The following is a 26,849-nucleotide window of genomic DNA, read 5'->3' on the forward strand; positions in this document are numbered from 1 at the left end:
AGATGCAAAGGGAAGATAAATAAACAAATTTTTATAATTATTATGTCTTGTATTTATTTTTATTCACATTTCTTCCTTTTCATTATATAATGTCATGGTTGTATCACAAAAAGAACCAGAGAGTTTGATTTAATCTGTATCCTTTTTAAATTGGTCAAGCCCATTTTTGGCACTGTAATACACTAGCCAAAGTTACGGGGACGGAGGGTGAGAAACCCTAAAAAATATTTATAATTTACATATTACACGTTTCTAGAATGATTTCCAAATAAGCACAATTAATGAAAAAAATGTACTTAAGAGATATCATTTAAATAGTGGTAATAATCATCAGTGATCACACAGAGAATAAAGTGCAATGCAGTAGAGAGACTATCATTTCATAGAAAGATAAAAACTTAAAGTTCTCTGGGAATGTGAATATATAATGCAGATCAGGTCCCACTTGGATAACAAGCTCCGTAAAACTTGAGTGATAAGGAGAAAGTTAGCAGGCTCTTCTACAAATAAGATTTCCTTCCTCATAAGCCTTTTTCTTTCTTTCATGTTGTCTTGTTTAAAGACAGGAGGATCCACTTAGGCAAGAGCCTCTTCTATTAAGAGGGTTGAAAGAAATGTTACATCTTAAACTGAAATACTGGGTTAATACCTACACTTTTAAAATACCTAATACCTGCTCATCCCACGTAACTGATTTTCAGTTGAAAATTTGCCTCCCACCCCAGCAGGAATACCCTTAACTGATAACCACAGTGCTGCCTCCTTGTCTTAGAGATTTGTGAAATATTATGTCAGTGTCACATGATTCCACGTGATCTGTTCATGGTATCGCCACTTGTTTCCTTTCTGGTTTCTATAATTACAAGTGCATGATCACAGGTCACTGAGACACCTCTGAACTGAGTAACATTTGCAAACACTGGTATGGGAATCCATACATGTTTTCAAAGAAACGGTGAAAACAAAGCGAGCATCTACCAAGGCATCCCAATGAAAACGTTTGGTACTACTGTATTTGTAAATAAAATGTGTATCTTTCTTCTCTTTCTGACTTCTTCCTGGGGCATACTGTACCACTTTATTAAATTATTTGCCGTATTTTAACTAGAATTATTCAACAATCATTTATTTTTATTACTTTTCTTTTTGTTTTAACTTACATATGTATAGGACTACGTGGACTTCAGAAATCAAAACTGCTTCTCAGTCTCTTAAAACTTACTGGAGAATGAAGATGATTGTATTCTTTTTATTTTTCTCTTTCTCATTTCTCACTTTCTCTCTCTAATTTAACTTTACTTGGCATATTTTATTGTAACCATTGTGCTGTCTATTTGTGGTCTATGTAGCCCAGTAATAAATAAGGGTGGTTTTCACACAATGTCAAAAAAAACTGATCATTGAATGCCCGAGTGTGTGGAAAAGCCCAAGCCAGCTTGTTGATGATCAAATATTATTATCTTCTAAACATGCATTTTGATATTCCAAACATTAATTAATAGAAGGCCACAGAATTTGTTTACCTATAATACAATTCTATCTCTTCATGTATATAAGTTTCTCTTGTGTTGATTGATAACTCCAGCCATCTCACACACACACACACATACACACACACGGATACCATTTTTTGAGAGAAATAATTGCCAGAAAACAGAAAGCGGTCGTACACTCCATTATTAATTAGGAAACACAACTGAGCATGACAGAAATCTCATACTTTTAGAATAAAATTCAGAATTTCATGTTTATGCAACTCACCATGTTGACAATTGTTTTCTTCCCTTTGTCATAATTAAAGAAGAGTCACTTGCACTGGCAAGGGGAGGGAGGGAATGGGGATTGTGTTCCAGATTAGGTGATGGCAATGCTAATGAAATGTCCCTTCCTCCTAGGTTGACTGGTTGAGGAGTTGCCCATTGATTATGAGCTGTTCTCAAAAGTACATAACTTAAGAGAAATAAGATAAAAAATATCTTCATCTACACAATTTTCTCAATAGACATTTTTACATGGATTAATAAATTTTCTTTAAATGATAAATGTTCCCTTAGACACGTTAATTTAGTCAAAGATTAATATGAACTTCCTTATTTCAGCTGATAAATTTAAATCCTATTTTTCATGACAAAGACATAAAACTTTCAACAGATTAAAAAGAAAGAGAAAAAATCTTAAACTTTTTGCACAGCCAAAGGGCAACTCTAGAGAACAGAGTCTTCCAAGCTAAGAAATGGCAACTTTAAGAAGTCTACTATTAGAACCACTAAAATGAAAAGAAATCCGATTTCTATCAAGCAGATAGTGAATACTGCCCACATTAATTTTTATAATATAATAAGTCATATGCAAAAAGTATGATTCTGTCAAATATGTGTAATTCCAACCAACATTTATTTGCATGGTAATTGAAAGATATTCAAAAAGCACATCAGGGTCAGGCCAAAAAATCAGGTAAATATGTCCTAGTGCAATCATACATATATATTTTTCATTAGTAGGGATAGAGGGTGACTTGAGATTTTCAGGAAGGAATTGAAGGAGATGACTGGACTTCAGCAACTGAGATTTGACTTCCTGGACTCCACACCACCAATAAATAGGCAAAGATGGACTGAGCTGATGACTAGATACCAAAATCAAGTCTACTTTCATCTTGAGGTTTTGAAATGAACACTACTTAAATACAACTCCAAAGCCGTCTGGAATTTTAAGAAAGGAGTTATTTCCATTCTCAGATTGTATTCCATATGTTAGGTAACCAAGAATAAGGTAATGGAAAATAATATTAATAATATAATATACCACTTAGAGTGTGTTAGCATTGTGCTATGCATTTCACATACATCAGTTCACCTATTCTCACAAGAATTCTACAACTAAGAGTACTGCTCCATATTTTACAAAGGTGAAGACTGAGATTCAGATGTGAAGTAACTTTTCAAAAAGATCTTCCCAGTCCTTCGACAGCATTAAATAAGTTTAAATTTGAAATAGAGATCGTATGGTGCAGTGCTTTTCGAACATTTAGGGCAATGATTCACAGTAAGAAATACATTTCACACTGTGACCTATTTCACACATGTACCTGAAAAAATGTTTCACAAAGAACTATTGGCTTTTACCATAAATGATGTATTTTGAGACTTCTCTATTCTACTTTTTTCCTATTCTATTGACTTATTTTTTATTTTAAGCTATTGTTTTAATATAGTGGATTGCTCTCATGACCCACTGTTGGGTTTCAACCACAAATTTTGATCACTTAATTATTTGATCATTTTATTATTTAATATACTCCTATAATTTCTTTGGTTCCCAAAGCAAACTAGAATTTTCTTGAAAGCAGATGCTCCAACGTTCCATGTCCTAAGATTGTCAAATCTTAATGTATGTTTGTAATCTAATAAAATTTAATTTTACCTCTGAAAATTCATAATCTTGTTTAAATAGAAGAGTTCATATGATTCTCAGAAAAGATACTAGTAAAAGGACTATCATTCCTGTATATTTTATTCACTTGTTTTCCAGCATAGGGTTGGCTTTATTAAATGTTCGAAGACCTAATCTTCTCCCTATTGCTTCATAAAATGAAACTCTGTCCAGATATGTGTAGTTTGAACTCAAGAAAATAAATTATACAAACCACACATGAGATTAAGAAGCATACATTTCTTCTATTACTTTTAGCTATTTCAGAAAGTAAATTTCTGTAAGACTCCTTCAGATTATTTTTACATTATAGAAAAGTCGATCCTTAATTCATATCTTCTTGGAAAATGATACCCATGTGATTTTTTTTAAAGTTTCCATCAACCTTAAAAATGAAAATTTGTTTTTAAAATTTTAAATAAAATTTTTTTTTTTTTACTGCTTGAAGGCACTCAAATGCTATATACAATCTCTGTATTTATCCTTGTAGACCCTTGCTATTACTATGACTTAAAAATTAAAAAGAAAATATAACATCAGGTGGAAAAAATATATATTTAAAATATTCATTGCGGGTATCATGAGAATCATATGGAACTAAATGCCTGCTTTCAAAACTATAAATACAGTGAAATCCTTTCAACCTAGCATATGTTGCTTCAAATGAGACTCAGTTTTGAACAGATGTCCCCTTAGACCTGTTATATTAAGACTAAAATTACTAAATCGGCATTAGTTGTTTTTAAACTTAGGGCCATATTTTGCCACTGATTTTTATTCAAAGCTCCCACAGGCATCAGTGGAAGATCCATGCATGGAAAAATGGCATAATATGTATCCTAGTTTATTGAGTTCATATGTATACAGCAGTATAAAATAATATATTACATTTACACTCATTTTACTTATGTAGTATTATAGCATTCACAGTAACAAACACTATAGTTAAGATTTAAACTCATCTTTTGTTATAATACCCTGTTTTCACTCACAGATAACTGTCTCAAAAAAATGTGTTTAGAGCTGAATCCCCTGCTTACGTTCAGCTCAAGGATGTATGGATGTATTGGAAGTCTGAGTTCTATCATTCAGAAATTTTTGAGTCTCATGTGAAAATTTCATTTTTTTTGCATCCTTAATGCAACATTTTCTTGCAACTCAAAAACATCTGGAGTGTAAAACTTCAAACTCAACATGTGACCAGTTTTCAAGAAATAAAAGCCATTTTTCTAATTTTACAAATACTTAAAAAATAGCAGTGGTTAGAAATACATGCATGCACACTAAAGGTATTAGAATTTTAATCATATTATTGCCTGCAATACTCTGGCGGCACCCATCTACCGGCATTCTTATAGAACGCTATAATCTAAAACCTATACCAAGTTTCAGAAGGAAAAAAAAAATACTCTACTGAACAGTAGTTTCACAAATTACTGTGTAAGGATTTTGTTTGACCTAGCAGAGGGCTATTCCTTGAAACACTAACAATATATAAAATAATTTTACTACTCCATGGCATAAAAAATATGGATTTTGTCATTTTCTGTTTTTCCTTGTTAAAAAGGAACATAAAAAGGATGTTAAGTGCAAAGCCTTTACCACTACAAAATTAGAATTGAAAAAGATAAAGAACCCAAGAAACTGCAATATGAAAAATAGAAGATTTTCAGAAAAAATCTCAAGTCTACCAGTGTTTTCAGTATTTTTGAATTCCTTGGGTATTAAACTCACATGTAGAAATATGAAGGGGAGAAAAAAATACACGCAGTGACAAATAATAGTGCTATTATCAGTCAGTAACATGAATAATTTTCTTTATCCTGCTTAACATTTGCAACATTTTGACTGAATAATTATATTAAAGATGAACTTTACTCCAGTAAATAACATTTGGAAGGTAAAATGGTACCATTAATGCACAGTTATTAAAGTTGATGTCAAGAACTGTGAGGATTTCCTTTCCTCCTTTTCCGGAAGATACAGGAGGGTTTCTACAATTCAAAAGATCTGACAGCAAATTATAACACTATTAGGAAATGAAACAGGAGAAAAAAGTAATTAAAATATTTAAATCCTCTACTGTAGCACTTAACTTGCAATGTTTGATAAAGGCATTGCATTCAATATCTTCATAAAATAAAATGTACATATTTCCTTAGAGTTTCTTGAGAAAGATGATACACTTATCATGATACAGACATCATTATATCTGCAAAGTAGTTCTGATGTGGTATTTAAGTATTTGATTTCAAATGATTTCACAAAATTTTGTTCATAAGTTAAAAATTAGAATTTTACATATGGATGAAATATTTCTAAAAATTGTCATTTGACATACCTTTGAAACATCAAGACACTGTTTCCACAGGAAAACATTTTGACTTTTTACTACTCTAAAACTAACCATGTTAACAAGGAGTAAATGTCATGATTATTCTTTTCTGAAAAAATTAACTGATGAAATACTGCCTAATAATTTGGATATTATTTTTCTTTGATATGCATAAAATTGTGGAAGGTTGACTATTAAGATGAGTAGACTAAGTTGAACTTCATTATTGTTTGGTTGCATCTTTCCATCTTACAGTCCCCTGCATTGGTAGGTAACATTTTAGCCAATTTAATAAAATCATATTCTTACTCTTTTGTAACTTCTGATTTATTAGCAATAAAATAGATAGTTGATTAATAACCTAATTATTGAGTATTTTATATTTAAATAATTCTTTGTCCCACAGATTCTATTTGTCCTAAAATCATTAGTATTTTAGATTTAAATAATTCTATTTGTTGTTTTCAGTTTTTGTAGATTGATGATAATATTTAAGAACTAAAATGTAAATTAATATAACTGGTTACTACAATATACTAAAAAAGAATACATAAATATATGGTATGAGACGCTTGTTCAAGGGAAATTACAATCATATAAAGGACTAATTTACTAAGTAAATTTCTTTAAGTCAAATTAATTAATATAGCTATTACATATGAAGTGAGTATAACCTTATTTTCAATGCATGTAAGAAGGCAGGTGGATGTGTTTTCCCCCCATAATTGTAAAATGATGAGTGAAAGGTTTTAATTAAAGCAGAGTGACTCAACAAGAAAATAAGCTTCTTGTTTGAAAAGTAATTGCAACAAATAGACTTTTTTCCCAGTTAAATTATATAAAAACATCTCGTTACTAAATTAGTCCATCATTCAAAATACGAATGTAGTAATGCCAAAAGTTTGAGAAAATTTTACTGCTGCACCTAGTGAAGGTATGTGCTTTCTGTGTCATTCATGACGGATTAGCATCATTTATTTTTAAAGGGTCCCCAAAAGACTGGAACATTACACACATGCTGATACATAAATTGATTGGGATAATGACATATTAATACCTACTTTGATAAGTCAGATAAGTGATACCAAGATATCACTCAAATATACACATCGAGGTCCTAGGAATATATATATGCATTTTAATGTTAAATCTAGGAACATATTCCCACTTAAATGGCATAAAATTAGGTGGAAAACATTCGCTATGTGTTAAGTTTTAGTCTGTTCTTTAATAACATAGCACAGCTCAAACTATCATTGAACATAAGTTAAAAATTAAGGGAAATATTTCAAAATCAGCCTGTAATTTGAGTTGGGCAAACATTTAGATATAACGTTGAAGGGGTTTTTAGAGGAGAGCTGTGACAAATCTGGGTTTTGCTTAGAAGATTATCTCACAATCTGATTTTTCCCTGTCTAAATTGTATTTCAACAAGCGGTAAATAACAGTCTGCAAAAAGGAAAATATGTAAAAGGAAGGAAAATGCATCTTACTGAATTTAATAATTAACCTTGTTGACATAAAGGAAAAAGGCAAGCTTCACTTTTCAAGCCTGACTCATGAAGAATTTTCTCCTTAATAAGATACTGACTACATTTAAGCTATAAAATTTCCACACATAATACTGAAGCAGTAATGTACCATGTTTCTATCTCCAAATTTATTTAATTTGTTTTAAATTTAGAGATCCTTTATATCTTATAGTTATTCTTTACCAGTTCAAATATTTATGTCTCTATATATTCATATAGAGTTATAGATTTTTATATGCATGAGTTATTAGAAGTCACAAAACTATGTAAAACTACGTAAAATAAAATTCTGTGTGAGTGACATGTTTGAGGACTTCTTAAAATAGTAATTTTCAGTTACATATTTTACACCACAAAATGTACAGACACCCAGTGTTTCTTTTTTTCCTAGCAACAAATACAGGTGAGTTTATAGATTCCTTATAAAAGCTTTAAATGACTCTAAATTCAAAGCCATAGAAATAGAATCGAAACAACGTAGATTGTTAGATATTTTGATAGTACATATTCAGTGCTCCTGTGATAACGTCGACAGCTATATCTTTGGCATTGAAAATTCAGTATGAGTTCTTGACAAAATTTTGTAGCTTAGAGCTTCATTTTCTTTTAAACAAGGAAAAACAGGGTTGAATGAGATATGAAAACTGGGAGGAAACTGTTAATGATTGTTTTTTTCTTATTAAGTTTATCTTTGGGACCCTGAATTACCTTTCACTTTATTGTATGATGTGGACTGTATGAATCCATTTAAAAACCAACTGAGTTGTACCACATTTTAGGAAAATTATATAATATAATATATATATATATTTTATATTTATTTAGAAGCTTTGAAATAGTACAGTAAACACTTTGCAACACGGTGTATAAACTACAGAATGTCTTTGATATTTTGTGGGTCTTCGGAATACAACATTTTTTATAGCCCACAGGTGAAAAGAACATAATCACAATCTCTCTTGTAAAGGTGGAATAGTTTGGGGAACACTTGATCACACAAAAATAATATAAAACAGTCAAGTTTAAAACAGTGATATTGCATTTGTAATGCACAAATTTCCTTTATCTTTATGACTGGCTTCTTGTGGTGAATATAAACATCTAAAGGGCTCAGTGACATTTGGAGAGAGAAAGATATATAGTCCTGTAAACAGGCACACACTGATCGGAGAGGCAAAATCAGTTGCCTAAAGTTTCCACAGTTCTGCACGTTTCAACTCATTTCTCAGGCCTGCTGAGAGCAATTAGGTCCTATAATTGGCCACGATGACTCCGTTGGCAATCTGATACTCAGTTACACACAACTAACTGGATGGCCAAGATAATGAAGTTGAAAAGTTGATGCTTTTGTTGGTCGACTTTGTGCAAATCATGCTGCTTCAGGTAAGTCCTGTAGAATTGACTAGCATATCCTTTTCCGTGCTGTGAAAAAGAAAAAAAAAAATACTCTAAGAAAAAGAGCCTGACTTTTGCTGTTTAGAAGGACACATTTTTGCAAAAGAAGCAAATACAGTGTGAACAAGCTGTCCGTCCGTACCAGACCCAAGTAGTGGCGAAATATTTCGTGTCACCTTGGTTTCTAATAGTCAGAGTCATTCTGTTGTTTGGCTTTCTCAAAATGACAATTTTGACATTTATGCAAATTGGTTTTGCGTGGGAAATGTGCACTTTATACATCGAACACCAATTATGTGAAGATCAACTTTTTAAAATCAATCCCTACTTCACTACTTATGTACAATCAGAGTAGAAGAAAAATCTGTGGCCCTTACGTTTCTGGAATAAGTCTTCAGAATATCTATGAATTACTGGTTATATATTTAATTTAATAAGTTCTAAATTAATTATGTTTAATCTATATATAATAGAGAAAACTGTTCCAGAAAGTGTTAATGCAGTTAAAAAAATTAAAGAATGGTTAACATTTTATGGGTTTATTTTATCTATTTTTTAGAATTATATAAAAACTGGATTTTTTATGGCCTATAATTTTTTAAAAAAATAGATTTATCCCCAAAAGGAACTTGTTTTTTTCCTAAAGAGGAAACAGGTGAAGGGTAGTAAAAGGTATTATTGAATTTGGTCCAGTCTTTTAAAACTTATTGAATCATGAAGCAGAATGTCCAAATTCAATCATTTGGAATTTATGGTTTTAAATATTTTATGTATTTATAGTGGTAAAGGATATCTCTTCCCACCTATTCATAATCTTTGTAATTTCTGTAATATCTGACCATGTGCACATGAAGGAAGCTGCATCTTCTAGTTCAGTATTAGGCACAAAAGAGATGTATAATACAAATGTGCTAAAAATCAAGATAGTTCAGTTGTGATCTTTTAAAAATCACATATATGTATATTTCATTAAAAATAAGAACTACCCTAAATAGCATAACTTAATTGTTTCCATCCAGTGAATAGTGGCTTTTTTATTTTAGCTTAAGAACATACTGATCATTTCAATCCCTCTCCTACGGTACTTCCACTTATTTCAAGTAGATTTTCTAGGTATATATTTTTCTTAATTTTATCTCTAATTATCTCAGTTTCTGACCAGACCATTAAGCATTCCTTCATCAGTTCACCTTTTAGCAGAAACACAACAATTAAAATTGTAAAAGTCAGGTACCTCCACTGACAGAAATTTAAGTGAAAACGAATATATACATGGTCTGTGTAGTGACCAGTATTGAAAATAATCAAAACATAATTTGCTTTATAATATCAAGAATTATAAAATTAGTTTGCTACAAGGGACTACACGGTAGCTATTATAACTTACCTGGTCATAATGCTACAGAGAATATTCTGCAAGCAAATAGAAACGTCACTCTTTTAAAAGAATCAAATCCTATTTTCCTTTGCCCTTGAATTCAAACTCTCTGCTCCATGAAAATCTTGATAAATAATTTATATTTTCCTTATAGCAATTAAGATTTAAAATTCTTCAGTAAATCAAAATATTTAGCCATCATAGAAATTCAGGTTTATAAAATGAAATGGAACAATAATTATGATCACCAAATAATATACTGTCTAAACTGAACAATTATGTGACTGAGAGGGAGCACTATTAACAATGATGCGAGACATAATCTTGTACTTTTCTGGACAACCCAGAAAATATCATCACCCTATACGTAATATTACTTCTCAAAATAAGTTGGAGATATTACTTACAGGTTGAAGTTTTTTCTTAAACAATATAAATCAGAAAATATTGATTTAACAATCAAAAAAAAAAAAAGAAAAGAAAATACTGATTTATAGGAAACATCATTCTAGTAGTTCAGAAACAAAAGAGATTCAGGTGTTACCCATACTCAACCTATAAACTAATTCACTGAGTGAAAAATTAATATACTGAAAAGCTGCATCTTAGTATAAATGCAGAAATAAGTCAACCTAACACATGTTTAAATCAGTAAAAAGCTATTAGCATAGATAGTATGTTCATTTGATTTAATCAAAATACGAAAAGAAGTTGTGTTATTAAAATGGTTCACAGTTACAGGGACACAGAAGCTTAGTCTACAGTATACTCAACATCTGAAATATAAACATAAGCTTAAAATATATTTTATTACTGCTTAGGGTGACATGTGCACTGATTTTATTTAAAGTGCATCCATTCCCATAGTTGTCTGAATAATATACGTGCCCTGCATTAAACTGACCACTCCCCGCCTAACTTTTAATTCAGGAAATGCAAATCTGAATAGGACAAGTATAAGGGCCGAGGCTGAAAGTCACAACAAATTAGAATGGAGGGGGAAGATTTACTTTATTTGAAAAGCTACAATTTCCCAATGTTAAGGATTGCTAGACAAACCAGAGAAAATAAAATGTTATATTATTACTAAAATTACAGCCACAGACATTTTGTTTCAAGGCTTTTGAGAGGTGAGTTTAAATACTGAATAATCATTATTCTTTGGGGGCTGTGAGGGTTAATGTTGGAGAAGCAGCACACAAATATAAAAGGAAATCAATGTTCTAACATTTTAGAGCCTGTACCAAGGACAATTATTCCACAGTGTGAACTATGCATTTGTTGAAGCATTTCAGGCTAGAGTGTGGGTCAAATACATTGAATCTCTAGGCTTTCTGATAGCGTATACATGTTTTGGCGTTGTCAAAGCAGAGTTGGAGAATTTCTGCTTTTCCTTTCCATTTCACAAATGCATTTTTCCCTAGCTATTCATCAGCAGGTGTAGGGAATTGGTCGCTTGATATGAATGAAATATTCTATTTTCAGTCAAATGAAAAGGAAAAGGAAAAGGAGGATTAGTATCCCTTTATACCTCTATTTATTCAGTCACTGCATTTATTCTTCATGGTAAGTCAGAAATGTTACATTTAAGACGTTTATCTTACTGTCTGAACTACAGATGAAAAATTACTCTTAATGGAGAAGAGATTCAAATACCTACCTTTTTATAATTTAGCATATATATGTATATGTATATATTTAACATTTATGTATGTATATTTTCAGCATACACATACAATTTTAATAAAAGTTCCAAGATTCACATTTTTCCTTATATTGTAGAATCCTGTTGTTGCCTTTGGCAATTTGTAAAGTATAATATTAAACTGTGGAACATTTAAAAATTTTGATGAATGACTTAAGAATGACTGTAAACATGTATGTCTCAAAAATAATTGAAAAACAGCATTACTGATATTCCATTTATTTCACATATTATAGCTTAATAATAGTCCGGTGAAAAATAATTTTGTATAATACATGAAAATGACAATTGGATTATTGGAAAATTCACATTCCTCTATTTACAGAGCAGGAAGCATAATACCTTTTATCCTTTATGACTGTGTAAACCACAGGAGCTCAAATAATAAATAAAGCTGGTGAAGTGATCTATTTACTTCTGCAGCTAAAAGAAAGAACAGCCTTCAGATAACCCAGATGATTGAAACTCCACTACAGTGAAAAACTTCTAGAGGCTGAGATCAGTAATGGATTCCGAGCTCATTCAAATGTTTAACGAGCCTCCCGGTCAGGACACTGTGTGTGTCAAGTGAATCTAGCGTAGGAGAGTTTCAGCCCGTTCCCCTTGTGGAAGTCAGAAGCACCTGCTCTCTGTTCCCCGTGTGAAAGCATATCGTAAACTGAAAGATCATTTAAAAGCAAGCCCCCATTAGAGCTCAGTCCAGCTGAATAATCATTCTTTTAACTTTCCTCTGTCTTATTCTTGAACCATTTTGAAGAGAATCTTCAAAAATGTCTCTAAAGGACTTTTTTTTCTGTTTAACCCTAAAGTTCAGAAATGAGCATGTGTTAACTATTAAAAGTGGGTCACTGCTTTATCTTTTATCTTCTACTTGAACACCTTTATATGTGCTTTTATTTTTTAAAATATAGTTGTATATTGCTCATATTATAAATGTTTACCTCCTCACAAAAATTACAAAAATTGTTTAAATATATATATGGTAAAAAAAAAAACACTGATTACATTCTGTGGTTTATTATGAATTATAAAGACTGAAGGCTTTCTGTTAGTATGATATAGATTGTTTTTCTGTCCAATAGTAGTTGCTCAGTACAGCATAAACTTGAGTTCTTATATTTATTTTATAATGTTCACACCATCCTCTTGTTAAATTTCCTTTTTTCCTGTCATCAAGCAGTATGCCTCTTTATTCTAGCTTGACAGAATTAAGGGATTATAGAATATATCTAGAAAACAAGAGTTTATTTGGAGGAGGTGCTTCTCATATGTAAATTTGATTAGTCTTTTAGAGAGCAAACTTTGTGAAATAAATGACTCATATAACCCTTCAGACTGTTCACATAAGAAATATGTAGTAAAGCCATGTGTGTATTTTCAGTTTAGTCCATATATGTATGCAATGCTCACAACATAATTTGCAATTAATAAATGTCTATTAAATTAAAAGATAAATCTATGGGTATTTTAAGAGATAAGAAATTGGTAAGTGTAGTTTCGTAGACTAAAACATATACATCAATTAATGAGTAAAATGGGTCCTTTCTAAGACAGGAGACAAACATATTGAGCATAATATTCTCTTAATACACCTTCTAGCTATAGCAACTCTGGCACCCTTAAATAGTCACCATCTTGCCTAAGAATCTCGTTACCAATACTGCTATTATTCAATTGCAAAGCGACTGTATATCAATTTGATGCCATGGAATAAAAATGCATTGGACTTCATTTCCTCACTAAGAATGATGTGTGCAAAGAAAGAATTAATTTTATCAGCTGGAAGTTACCCTCAAGAGAAAGCAGAGTTGATGCACTGTGCAAAGCCCTGAATTTACTACCTGTGAAATTTCAAAATTTATTCTTGCTCAGAGTTTATTTTTAAACCACATTTTGTTGTTAATTAAAAGACTTAACAGCCTTGCTTCTGTTTGTCTGCAAGTACAGTTCACAGTACAACAGAATACCATTACCCTTGCAAAGATTTGTATGAGGAAGTAAGTCCCCCGAGTTCCTTCTAGACAGAGGATCCATAGGTTTTAGATATTCCTATATAGCTTTCTGTGTTTGTGTGCATGTAAATATATGTGTAATTTCAAACGACCTTCTTATTAAAGCAACAGTACATTTACAACTGGTTCACCAGGAAATATCTACTCTATGGGTTACTGTGACTGTGTCAGCTACCAGTAATATTTTTAACAGGGTAGGTGTAATTATAGTAACTCAATTTTATTTGGTTTAGAAATCTTTATCTCTAATTAATTATATTAATTAAGAATACTTTGAAATCTACAACAGAAACCAGTATATTATATTAACTCCTTTAATTAGACAATTTGATTATTATCGTTCTCTGAATTGATTGAAGAAAGATATCTAAAAATACATGGTAATCTTCTAGATAAAAGAATTGTCAGTATTCTAAATATCTGGTTTTTTAAATGCTAAAAAATTAAACTTTTATGTTAAAATATTGTTTTAAATGTACTTGCATAGAATTCTATAGACCGACTGGATGTATTCAAAACTTATCTAGAAATGTAAAAAATTATGCCTTGTAGGTATAACAGATTTTTCCCTGAGGGGGAACAAATAATAGGACAAGACACTACCCAGAACACTTTGGCCACCATACCAGGCTCTTTTTGACAAACAAAACCCCCGTGCCTCCAGGGTATATTAAAATCAAGTCTAGAGACTGAATTATGTTTTAAATGCACTGATCCTAGACTGCGATATATTTAGGAAGTGGAACTCTAACATATATTTCTCTTCATGTTTATAATATCATTGACAAATTTTCTGGAATGCTTTATCATAATCTGCTAATATATAGACCCTGTGATTTGTTCCACAACTATTTGAAAAGTCACATTCTTTACATTGGTAATAAAGAAGTACCCTTGCAATTCCTTTTGAAGACAATCCATTCAATTACATCTTATTTTAATAAAGACAAAGGATCTTTCATTTAACTTAGACAAATACCATTACTATGGGTATCTAAATTCTAACAAGATATCCATATGCTTCTTTAAAGAATGAATGGTTCCTTTTATTTCTTTGAAAATTATGGAGCTGGTAATATTTATGGATATTTAGATATTTGTATTTCAAGTAGTTTCCTTCAAAATGACCTTATAAACAAATCAAATTAGTTACTTTCCTGTAAGGTTGAAATTAGCATTAATTTTCAAAGTAGAGACATGGAAAATTCTTGAATGGGATTGGTTATTTCTATAAGTATACGGGTATTATGTCTGTATAGACCTATTTACAACCAACAACATCATTGTATCATATTATTAAGTCAATTACTAGTGACATGCACAACTTCGTCTTTCATATGAAAACCAAGTAGAAATTCCAACAGTAAAAGATTGGAAAAACCTAAGAATAAATTCGTAAGACCTTCATTTAAAAAACATATAGCTGTGTATCTAATTTTTTAACCACTAATAGCCTACTGAAACAGGGATAAGATTTCAGAATAATTTAACTAAAACCTCAGATAGCTAAACCATGAAAATAAGTGGAAAATCTTCTGGGCTGGTAAATAAAATACTAATAGCACAATTTTGAGGTTATTTTAAGAAAGAGACACAAAATACACATGATTTAGAAACTGTGTGTAAAGGTTTGGCTATTTATTTAATATACTTGATGATCTGATTTACCCTAACATAATTCAGTTGCTTCTATGTCAAAGCAAACAGCAGATTAAAAACAGGAATTGCAGACTCAGAAGGAGTTGAAATGCATCTGACACACTGAAAAGCAAAAGCTAACCACTGGTGTTCTGTATCCAGAAGATCACCTGCATACTAAACAGGTTAGAACTCCAAGACTGTAGGCTTCAATAACTCCTTGAGCAGGGTTGCCAGATAAAATACAGGCAGTCCAGTTACATTTGAATTTCAGATACACAATGACTAATTTGTTAGTATACATACACCCCATGCAATATTTGGGTGTCATGTATTTTTATTTGATAAACCTGGAAACCTCATCCTCAAGGCATCAGCTACATAATACCACAGATAATACTAGTTAACACAGAAGAGAATGTTATGTTGTGTTTTCTAGAAAAATGTTGCACTGTATTCTTTAATTATTTGGTAGCACTGTACTTCATGTAATAAATTTTGTATACATTTTCATGTAAAGTGATTTTAAAATTAAGAAGTCAGAATTCAAAAGGAGATAAAAATAAAAATAAAACATGAAAATCAGTTATCTGTCATCATAGGTGAACATAATCTTAATTGCCATTTAAATTCTTTGTATTATGATTAAATTTTAATCTTGGTTTTGAGTGAAATCTTTGCTTTTGTGAGATACATTTATAGCATATTTGATAAAATGTTATTTCTCTTTTGCATAAAAACAAAATGTTTTATTATTTATTCTAAAATTTAAGCCTAAGTATCATTCTAATTTTGGTTTTATCTTAGAAACTCATTAAACCACCTCCTTCAATTTAATCTAGAATAAGATAATTAGAGATTTGAAAACTGATAAGCAGTGAATCAAACTCAGCTTTAAAAAATCAGAAAAACGCTAAGTTGTTATAATAAAATCGTGTCATGCTTGTTAAATATTAAAAGTCATTTTAGTCATATTCTAATTAAATGACAAGATTTAAATCCTTAAACAGTTATACTACATCCCATAACTTTATGCTTTGTGTTTGGTTAAGGTTCAGCTTAATTACTGCAAATATTTAACTGCCTAATAAAGTAAATAAAAATAAGTCATGTTATACATTTACTATCTATGAAAAATACTTCTAGGAAACAATTCAAACTATAAATAATCAACCTTTGGTAAGGCCAGTAAGAGATTCCGATTAAATAACACTGAGAATGTATACTTATATATAATATATCTATATTGTTCTTAAAATATGACTAATGTACAAACCTACCTACATGTCTCATAATCAAGTTCTTATAGAACAAAATCAAAATTTTGTATCATTATTTCAAAGAAGCATCTGAGATACTCATTAGTTGCGACAATGCCATACAGAAAAAGTGTGAAAATAAGGAATGCTATAATGATGATAAGTAAAAATACCAAAGACTTAAAAACAGTTGCATGAAAACCCCAGAGACCTAGAGGAGAGCTAGACAAAGTGCGTCCAGTCAGAGTTATGCTGTGCTATCAACAATCTCCTGCTCACACTCACATATCTGCGATGGATCCCCCTCTATGTTCATTTTAGATTACTTCGTATTTATTTAACATTTACGTGTGTCTGTCAATTATATGTGACAGACAATTGAAAAGAAATAAACTAGTAAAACTAGCAGTTGGTGATATTGAAATATGAGGATTAAAGAATTATCAGAAAGAAAGTGATCAAGGGAAAGGAAAAAAAAAAGAACAAAAGAACTAGTCTTAGCACAGGTAAGGCCAGAATAAAAGAACATGAAAATCATGGAAGGTTGAAAGATGATGAAATCCAAGGGAATGTAAGTTAGAAGTGGAAATGTTTAGGTTTTGAGGGGCTGTTTATTTGCTTGTTATGCCGTTCAGAGAGTACTATAATTGTATCAATTTAGGTAAATCGGGAAGATACCTAGGTAACTAAAAAGGAAAAAAAAGGCACTTGCTTCTTTGGTTTCAGGATGTTTGTTTCCTTTACCGTTTCGTTGATGCAGTCTAATAAGCATTTATGGGTGTTTGCTTTGAGGCAGACAAGGTTCCGGGACTTGAGACTCTAAAATAAACACACATGGATTCTTCTCTAAAAGATCTAACAGTCCAATGGGCTAACAACTGTTTTATAAGGTATTTTGAAAACAGCAATTACATATAAAAATCTATAAGAAGTTACAAGAAGAATATATTTATCTCTTTGTCCAGGAAGGCTTCTCATTAAAGGTAAAATGAGTTGAATCTTGATTGATGAGAAGATGGCCAAGCAGATGTGGTGGGAGGTGGTTTTGTAAATGAGAGCGCATTCCCGAGGGAGAGTGGAATGTGTCAGAGTACAAGAGCCTGGGAAAAACAGCGTATCAAGAAACTGACGGTCATTGAACGGCAGGAAGCAAAAAACACAGGCAGGATTTAAACAAAAAAACCTTTAAAGCTAATAAATATGTAAATGTTATTGCGGCTGAAACAGAAAAACCTCTTAAAATCTTTAAAGAGGAGAATATTAAAGTCAAGTGTCTATAAATACAAGTAACTCCTCTAATTATTTGACAATAGAAGCCAGATGGAAAAGGAGAGGGGTTTTCATTAATTTTGGTGAATTAGGCAGAAAAGACTGGGTTTGGGGCTGCAAAAGGAAGTATGCCTGTGTCTTCTCTCAGACTCCAGTCGAGGATCCAGGGTTTACACTCCACATATCTGGAAATAGTTTGCATTCCATCACCCTAAGTTTTCCAACAGTGACAAAATGTTTTGTAGTCAAAATGACTGCCTGGATGTTTTTTTTGGCTGATAACTTAACTCTAAGGATAATTGTGATTAAAAAAAACATGGTTGATAAGAGCTACGGGAAGTGACTCTGTCCTACTGTCCTAAGCCTCAGGTCTGGTCAGCAGCGGTAAAAGCTAGGAACATACAGAAAAGCATGGGGCATTTTTTTCTACAAATTTTAACAAAGGAAAATAAGGCATACAATGATCACAGACTAATAATAAACTGACTTTATAAGATTTATATAGGATTTATATATGTCTTTTTTTTTTTTAACAAAATGCTGCTTCAGGGATTATTTTTTCAGAGAGAGACACAAGTAAATCTCACCCTAGGAACATCTGATCTGCAAGTCACAGAAATAGTGAGGACATAGAAACAATTTTAATTATAGCATTTAAAATAGCATATTTAAAGTGTTTAAAGATCACGTACATTTGATCAAATCTTTCCTATCCAACAATAGCCCCTGCTGTATCTTAATCTACTAGTATTTTTACATATCATCTTTTCTAGTACCTACTTTTTACTTCTAAAAATCTTACTTTAAAAAAGAAAGTACACAACACTCCCTTACAGCATATACAAAAATCAACTCAAAATGGATTAAAGACTTAAACATAAGACAAGATACAATAAACCTCCTAGAGGAAAACATAGGCAAAACATTATCTGACATACATTTAAAAATTTTTCTCCTAGAAGAAATAAAAGCAAGAATAAACAAATGGGACCTAATGAAACTTACAAGCTTCTGCACAGCAAAGGAAACCAGAAATAAAACAAGAAGAAAACCTACGGAATGGGAGAAAATTTTTGCAAGTGAAACCGACAAAGGCTTGATCTCCAGAATATATAAGCAGCTCATACGACTCAATAAGAAAAAAATAAACAACCCAATCCAAAAATGGGCAGAAGACCTAAACAAGCAATTCTCCAAGGAAGACATACAAATGATCAAAAAGCACATGAAAAAATGCTCCATATCACTAATTATCAGAGAAATGCAAATCAAAACTACAATGAGGTATCACCTCACACCAGTCAGAATGGCCGTCATTCAAAAATCCACAAATGACAAATGCTAGAGAGGCTGTGGAGAAAGGGGAACCCTCCTACACTGCCGGTGGGAATGCAGTTTGGTGAAGCCACTATGGAAAACAGTGTGGAGATTCCTCAAAAGACTAGGAATAGACTTACCACATGACCCAGGAATCCCACTCCTGGGCTTGTATCCAGAAGGAAATCTACTTCAGGATGACACCTGCACCCCAATGTTCATAGCAGCACTATTTACAATAGCCAAAACATGGAAACAGCCTAAATGTCCATCAACAGGTGACTGGATAAAGAAGAGGTGGTATATTTATACAATGGAATACTGCTCAGCCATAAAAACTGACAACATAATGCCATTTGCAGCAACATGGATGCTCCTGGAGAATGTCATTCTAAGTGAAGTAAGCCAGAAAGAGAAAGAAAAATACCATATGAGATTGCTCATATGTGGAATCTAAAAAACAAAAACAAAAACAAACAAGCAAACAAAAACAAAGCGTAAATAAAGGACAGAAATAGACTCACAGACAGAGAATACAGACTTGTGGTTACCAGGGGGGTGGAGGGTGGGAAGGGATAGACTGGGATTTCAAAATTGTAGAATAAACTCACTGTATAGCACAGGGAAATATACACAAAATGTTATGATAACTCACAGAGAAAAAAATGTGACAATGAGTGTGTATATGTCCATAAATGACTGAAAAATTGTGCTGAACACTGGAATTTGACACAACATCGTAAAATGATTATAAATCAATAAAAAATGTAAAAAAAAAAAAAAAAAGAAAGTACATTTGTTTTTTACACTGTCTCACAATTGTGAGATTGAGAATGCCGTCTTCTCCCAATCATCCAGTCTCAAGACTTAAGAACCATCCTTGATAACTACTTTCTTTTATTGTTACATTTAGAATTCTAGTACTTTAATTTTTTTTCAAAACTTCTCTAACCCTTTCATTTTCATTCTCTATCGGGGTTATTATTACAAAGTTTGGTAACACTCTGTTAGTAAAACAAAAACAAACATACAATCCCCTACAACAAATCCTTACTGACTTTGCTCTGAAGAGTGTTCAATTTCTTAAGCCTAGGATTCAAGTAGTGAACTGATCACAAAGGCTGACTCTAGAATCAGGTGGTTGAAAGAAAGAAAGAAAAAAGGAAAGAAAGAAAGAAAGAAAAGAAAGAAAGAAAAGAAAGAAAGAAAGAAAGAAAGAAAGAAAGAAAGAAAGAAAGAAAGAAAGAAAGAAAGAAAGAAAGAAAGAAAGAAAGAAAGAAAGAAAGAAAGAAAGAGAGAGAAAGGAAGAAAGAGAGGGAAGGAGGGATGGAAGGAAGGAAGGAAGGAAGGAGGGATGGAAGGAAGGAGGGATGGAAGGAAGGAGGGATGGAAGGAGGGAAGGAGGGAAGGAGGGAAGGAAGGAGGGAAGGAAGGAAGGAAGGAAGGAAGGAAGGAAGGAAGGAAGGAAGGAAGGAAGGAAGGAAGGAAGGAAGGAAGAAAGAAACTGACTCTCCTTTATAAGCCAGCAGGCACCATGGACTGGTTCCCCAACATCTCTTTTTCCTAATTTTATAATTTGCAAAATGGAGACAGTACAAATACCTACTTTATTTGGTTACTGTAAGGTTTGAATGCATTAGTATCTGAAAAGTTCTTAGAATAATGCCAGGCTTATAGTAAGTTCTTAACAATTGTTAGCTACTATTAGTATGTGTGTTTTTATTCAAAATCTGTCTGAATCTGTCCAAAACATAACTTTCAAACCTTAACTTCCACTATTATCCCCGCTGAATTTATTTTATAGATTTGGCAACCTAGAATATTCATTTCTCCATATTTGTTTGCTTTCAGATTCCCTACTTTTGTTCATGCAGTTCTGTACTCCTTTCAGTCTATCAGTTAAAACCACGCAGTTATTCTTCCAATATTGCCCCAGAGTAGAGTTCTATAAACACTTCCTTGATTACACTCCAAGGGATCTTTCCCAAAGATAACCAAAGCCACTTTATTCTAATAAAATAAATATCTTGTTCAACTGTTAATGAGATTAAAAAGACAACTTGAAACAGCATAGAATCATTGAAATCAAGTGCATTTTGAGAAGAGAGACAATGCTTAATACAGGTGACAAGGCAACATCATTCACAGATATGTTAAATGAGAAAACAATCGAATCTTTTTAAGATTTCCTTTCTTCTATAGCTGGGAAACAACACTATTAAATACAGGAGATTTCACTACTTTATTTAAAAAAGGAGAATTTTTTGTTCTCATATGTGACATAAACATAAAAAAGAAATAAAAACACATGATGCATGCAACTGGGCCCTGGAACTTAGCTGTTAGGCATCTTGTATTTTAGGCAGAATAGTGATATATATGCAAAACTGATGTGGAAGGCAGAAGACAGAAAACACAGAGAATCAGAAAATCATGAGAGAAACCAATGAATAAGCCATAAACAGAAAGTAAAATTTGGGCAGCTTTTCAGGCATTTCTCAAATAGGCTTGTGACATCATTTGTTAGTTCTGTCTGACTTTGAAAGACAAAGCTACAAAAACATAAATATAAGGCTGACTGAGACAATCAGGCTTATCAGATAATAGGATTTTAGGGGAGAAAAAGGAGGCAGGAAAATCTTTGGACTTCTGCATGTTCAAAGACTGTGATTTATGGCAGAGATAGATATCCTTGGTATATCTTCTAGAAAGACTCAATTTTCCTTATTAATAGGCCCTTTATATTTACTTTGATAATTTTATGGTATTTGTGTCTCTCCCACAGGGATAGCAGAACTCAAGTAACAGAATTTACCCTAAAGAGTTAGTACAGCTGTCTAAGTGGAGATTAAGTCCAATTGGATACAGACATCTATTCGTATCATTTTAAAAATTTTGGCCTGAAGAAATATAATTTCTTTATTTTTCTTACAATCATCAAATATAATATGCTGCTGTCTATATTAAATAAAAATCTGTTATTTCAAAAAAGAGTATTTTTGTCCCATTATATTTACTATTTGTTATATGTAATCAAATGTCTTCACTCATTGTAAACGCACAAGTAAAATAATGAGAATACGAAATTTTTAAAGTTATATTCATGCTTTGTGGCTAACATCGTTCTAAAACAAGCAAAACTTAGTCTTTACTGGGCATTATACCTCTGGTTCTATTCTGTCCATTTTATTGGTTTCACAGATGAAAAAGAAAAATTGGGATATGTACTTCTAAGACACATGCATTCCGTGAAAGAACACATACTGCAGATGTAAAATAGTGATATATCATGGAAAGAACATTTGGAGTCTGATTTTTCTCTGGGAAGAAAAGAAAGCATAATTAGTTCTATTTAAACGCAGAATTTAAATTTTCTCCATACCCAGGCTGATGTCATTGTTCCAATTTTAACTGAATATATAGTTGCCTTGAACACTTAATGAGTGCTTCCTTTGGGCCCGGCACTCACTGCTTTGAATACATTAAATAATTTAATCTCCACAATGAGCTTTTGAGGATCTATGTCAGAAATGAGGAAAATGAGTTACGGAAGGTTAAAGAAATTATAGAGGTCACACAGCTAGGAACTGGCTGGAGGAGTATTTGAACCCTGGCAGACTGGTCCTATACTGGAGTTCCTAACTACACATCACTTCTCTGACATGAGGACCAGTATAAAGACTCACTCTTGGAGTTCTGCAGTAGGCGACGAGTCCAAACGAAGAACACTCATATTTTGAGATCATAATCAGAAAATAAAATCCTGTGAAATGAAAAGCTCCAAGATATCATAAAGTCAAAATGAATAAATGAGTGATGCTTAGGGAAACCTAACCTGAAAATAATAAGACTATTTTTCAGGTCTAAGGACACCACAATCCAACTAAGTGAGCAGCTTGTGCTTCACATACACGGTGAAGGAAGTGGAAAATTTTTCACTTGTATTGTAATATGCCCGAGGTTGGTTCATTCTTTTTTTTTTTTCCCAAAATTATCTCAAAGGAAGACTGGAGGTTTGTATGAGGTATGGAGTGGGGTGGGGGGTTGTCAGTAATTAAATGTGTTTTTGCATGTTTCTAGGACGATCCACAGCAGATTACGCCGAGACAACCTGATTGAGTTATTTTGATCTGTGCAGGAGGTATGGTATCACAGTCGCCATCCCCAAGTGAGGATGCCTGAACCTATATGTGACGGCTAGCCCTGAAGCTGATCTGATGCCCTTTACCTTCTCAAGCTGAGTTCTCACAGTATTTTCTCTTGGAGAGCTCTCAGGAGGATTTCAAATGATTCAGTTATTACATTTATAGTTTAAATTAAGATATTGATCTTACTTTCGCATCAGTCTGTGATAAGTTCACAAGCAATGATCATTTTCCTATATAGCTGGCCTTGAGAACATTTATATAATCTAGATCTAGGGCAAACAAAGCAGAAGACCACTGTGCCTGCAATACAGTAGTCTTCAATAATAAGTTTTCTTGAATGTAGGTCACACTGTTTTTGTCGGTAGCTTGGGAAAACCTGCTTAAAACATCTGGTTAAAAACTCTTTTACAGTTTCAAGCTGCCATGGTACTACTTTCCAAGAAAGAATGGTACGACAAATAATAGGACCTACTGACTGACAGCTATACCTCAAATTAGAAAGTAACTGAAATGTGAAAAACTTCAAAAGATTAGTAAAAGGTAATAGATTTAAAATTAACCTCAAAGCAATGTACTATGTTAAACATTTTTATTTAAAGTAAAAGTAATATTCTCCTATATTAGATAAATGAGCACACTTTTTAAATCAGCATTAAGAAATCACAATTCCTATGAAAAATTCCTACAAAGTAAGCAATTTAAATTCTCAAGAATTATATTTCTAGATTTCAAGCTCAACTATGAGAGATGAAAATAAAATGATTACATGTCAAATATTATCCTAAAAATAATTCTAATGCAAACTTGCATTAAAAAAATTGTCTTTCCCAGTAACATTTAATAAGACTCAATATTCTGTTGTTATAATTTGAGAAATAAGTATCTTCCTACCATTTCATAATATAATTTTAAAATAAAGATTTCTCAAATCCTTAACTTAATTTAAGTTCAAAGGAGTTAGAATTTACTCCAGTTTATCAACAAAAGGCATTTCTGCGTTGTCTAATACCAAAAAAACTTTTGTTATATGAAGTTGAGTACATTTATATAATCATGAAATATTCTAAAATAATTTAAAAATTATTTACTATAGCCTGAAATTCACAGAGCTTATATCATGACCCATGATTGGTGAGAATAACTATCACCTTGTAAAACTGGTTGTGTATTTATGAAAGTGAGGCCTGTGTTATGTCTTATTTCATCATCTCATGCTTTTAAATAGGCACTCAGTAGCAGATGCAAGTATTATTAAATTAGGCTTTAATGTTTAGCTAACAGAATTCCCTCATTTGATTATTTTTCCTTTCTTAAGTGTGTGAGTATTTCATGCCTCCACATTACCGAGTTAATGCTACATTTTAATTTACTCTCTAAAATATCCGCCTAAAATACAATGTGCATATATAGTCTGTTTGCTATATCTTACAAAATAATTAAGAAAGCATATATTACTACTAGGTTTGAGGAGAGTTAGGCAACTTGACCTTCAATCACTAATGATGTTTGTTCATTTTTATTTGTGAGCCATTTCAATAACTGACACCAAAGATTTTCCTTAAAATTCAGCAGAAGATAATATGATGCCAAAAATGGAAAATTGTTATTATAAGAGAAATAAGCCAACTCAGTAAAGATTCAATATTTGACAAAGATATTTAAAATATTTTCATATAAATATTTAAAATCTACAGTCACCTATCTTCCTTCTATAAATTATTATTATATATAATATGAAGCCTTAAATCTTTACGTTGTAATGTATACTTTTAATAGACATAATTTATGTTATATATTGCATATATATAATAGACATTTTAATACTTAGTTTTTACACTCTACATATTCCCAAATTTCCTTCTAAAACTATGATTTCTTAACTTTTGTTCCTAGACATTACAATTCAATGTGTGAGGGGGAAAAAGGATTTAAGAAACCAAAGTTTTCCTTTTCAAAATTCCAAGGTATGAAAGATAAGAAATCATTCATGTAGTAACCAGAAGGGAAAGAAATAGATAAAAACCCAGGCTTTCTCCATTGCCTTTCCTTTGTCCTCCAGTAAAACGGAGCCTCATCCCCTTCTCTCCTTTAACCGGGTCGGTCCAGTGTTAGAAAAGCATTCTGTGGGAAACACATCACAGGGCTAGAAAGTGCTATTCCACCAAATCACAGCTGGCATACGCACACGTTGTAGTTTGCAAAGCTTTCTAGGTAATGTGTTTCCATAGCTCTCAGGAGCAAATACCAATGTCAGGGTCAGGATATTTCCCATCATGTGTAGTTTAAGTCTCTCAGGATGCGATATAGATCCATTTTCCCTTTTCTGCTCTCAATAAAGACAGATTAACTGATCACTATCTTATCTGTGTATTATTTGTTTAAACACTTAACATTTGTTTTGTAACCTCTCCCCTTTTCTTCTCAATCCACAGTCCCTCAATCCTTTTAGACTCTCTTCAGATAGACTATTTTCTAAAATGTTAATCTCTTTACTTTATTCCGTCCCCTTCAAGCATAATAGTTTCCAATTTGCCACAACCCTCTAAACTAGACTCAAAGAAAGGTGAAACACAGACATTTCAATTTTTCTACTTTTTTGTCATAATTTGGTATTCAGATAAATATATTTAAATATTTGTTTCTGTAAAACACCATTAAGTTAACCGAAGATTATGTTTCAATCACTAGGAAGATTTAACAACAAGTATCAAGCATTTCTGAAAGATCAGACACAACAAGAACGCCAAAGTTAGTAAGAGATACATCCAAGGGGAAGCTGTCCTAAATAAATTGTCTGTTTAGCTTAGACCCTGATATATTTTAGGCTATGATAATCACTTTCCCTATATTATCAAAGAGAATAACTGGCTACTACAGTTTAGTTAAACTCAAATATGTTGCACTATTTCATTTATTCAAATTATGTACACTTTGAAACTCAGAAAAACAAACCTTTGGTTAGAGCCCAGGACAGTGGCAGACAGATCCTTGGGTGGTAGTAACTGAAAGGGGACAGAATGCTGGACTTCTTGAGATACTAGTAATGTTTTGGCTAATCAGTCAATGTGGTCACTGATTACACAAGTGTGCTCCCTTTGTGAAAACTTGAGTATTACATTTGTGATTTTTGTACTCCTCTATATGAATATTGTACATTAATCAAAAGTTTTAAAATAAAAAATAAAAATGGGTTGCTATTAATAAACCTATTTTAATCATGGATCAAATTAATTGTAAATGTGAATACTAGTTATGAGAAAATTATAGAAATTTGTACAATAACTAGACAATCGATGATAGCAAGGAAATTTTTTTAGGAGAAGTACTGTTCTTATGGTTATGTTAAACTCTATTTTTAATAAACATGCTGAAATATTAATGGGTTAAACAGTTAGGGTTTCTAAATTTGATTAAAAAATCTGAGTGAAA

At 32.0% G+C, this 26,849-nt stretch overlaps 1 protein-coding gene across 1 annotated transcript in view; it reads right to left on the reverse strand.

Moving 5' to 3' along the window:
* Positions 1-2,375: 2,375 nt before the first annotated feature.
* Positions 2,376-26,849, reverse strand: part of PCDH10 (protocadherin 10) — a 47,110-nt gene continuing 22,636 nt past the window's right edge. The window contains exon 5 of the mRNA XM_010956913.3: positions 2,376-8,721. Within this exon, the coding sequence (XP_010955215.2) occupies positions 8,702-8,721 (20 nt within the window). The 3' untranslated portion in view covers positions 2,376-8,701. The remainder of the gene's footprint in view (positions 8,722-26,849) is intronic.

The sequence above is a fragment of the Camelus bactrianus genome, chromosome 2 (assembly GCF_048773025.1).
Source record: "Camelus bactrianus isolate YW-2024 breed Bactrian camel chromosome 2, ASM4877302v1, whole genome shotgun sequence".
Lineage (NCBI taxonomy): Eukaryota > Metazoa > Chordata > Mammalia > Artiodactyla > Camelidae > Camelus > Camelus bactrianus.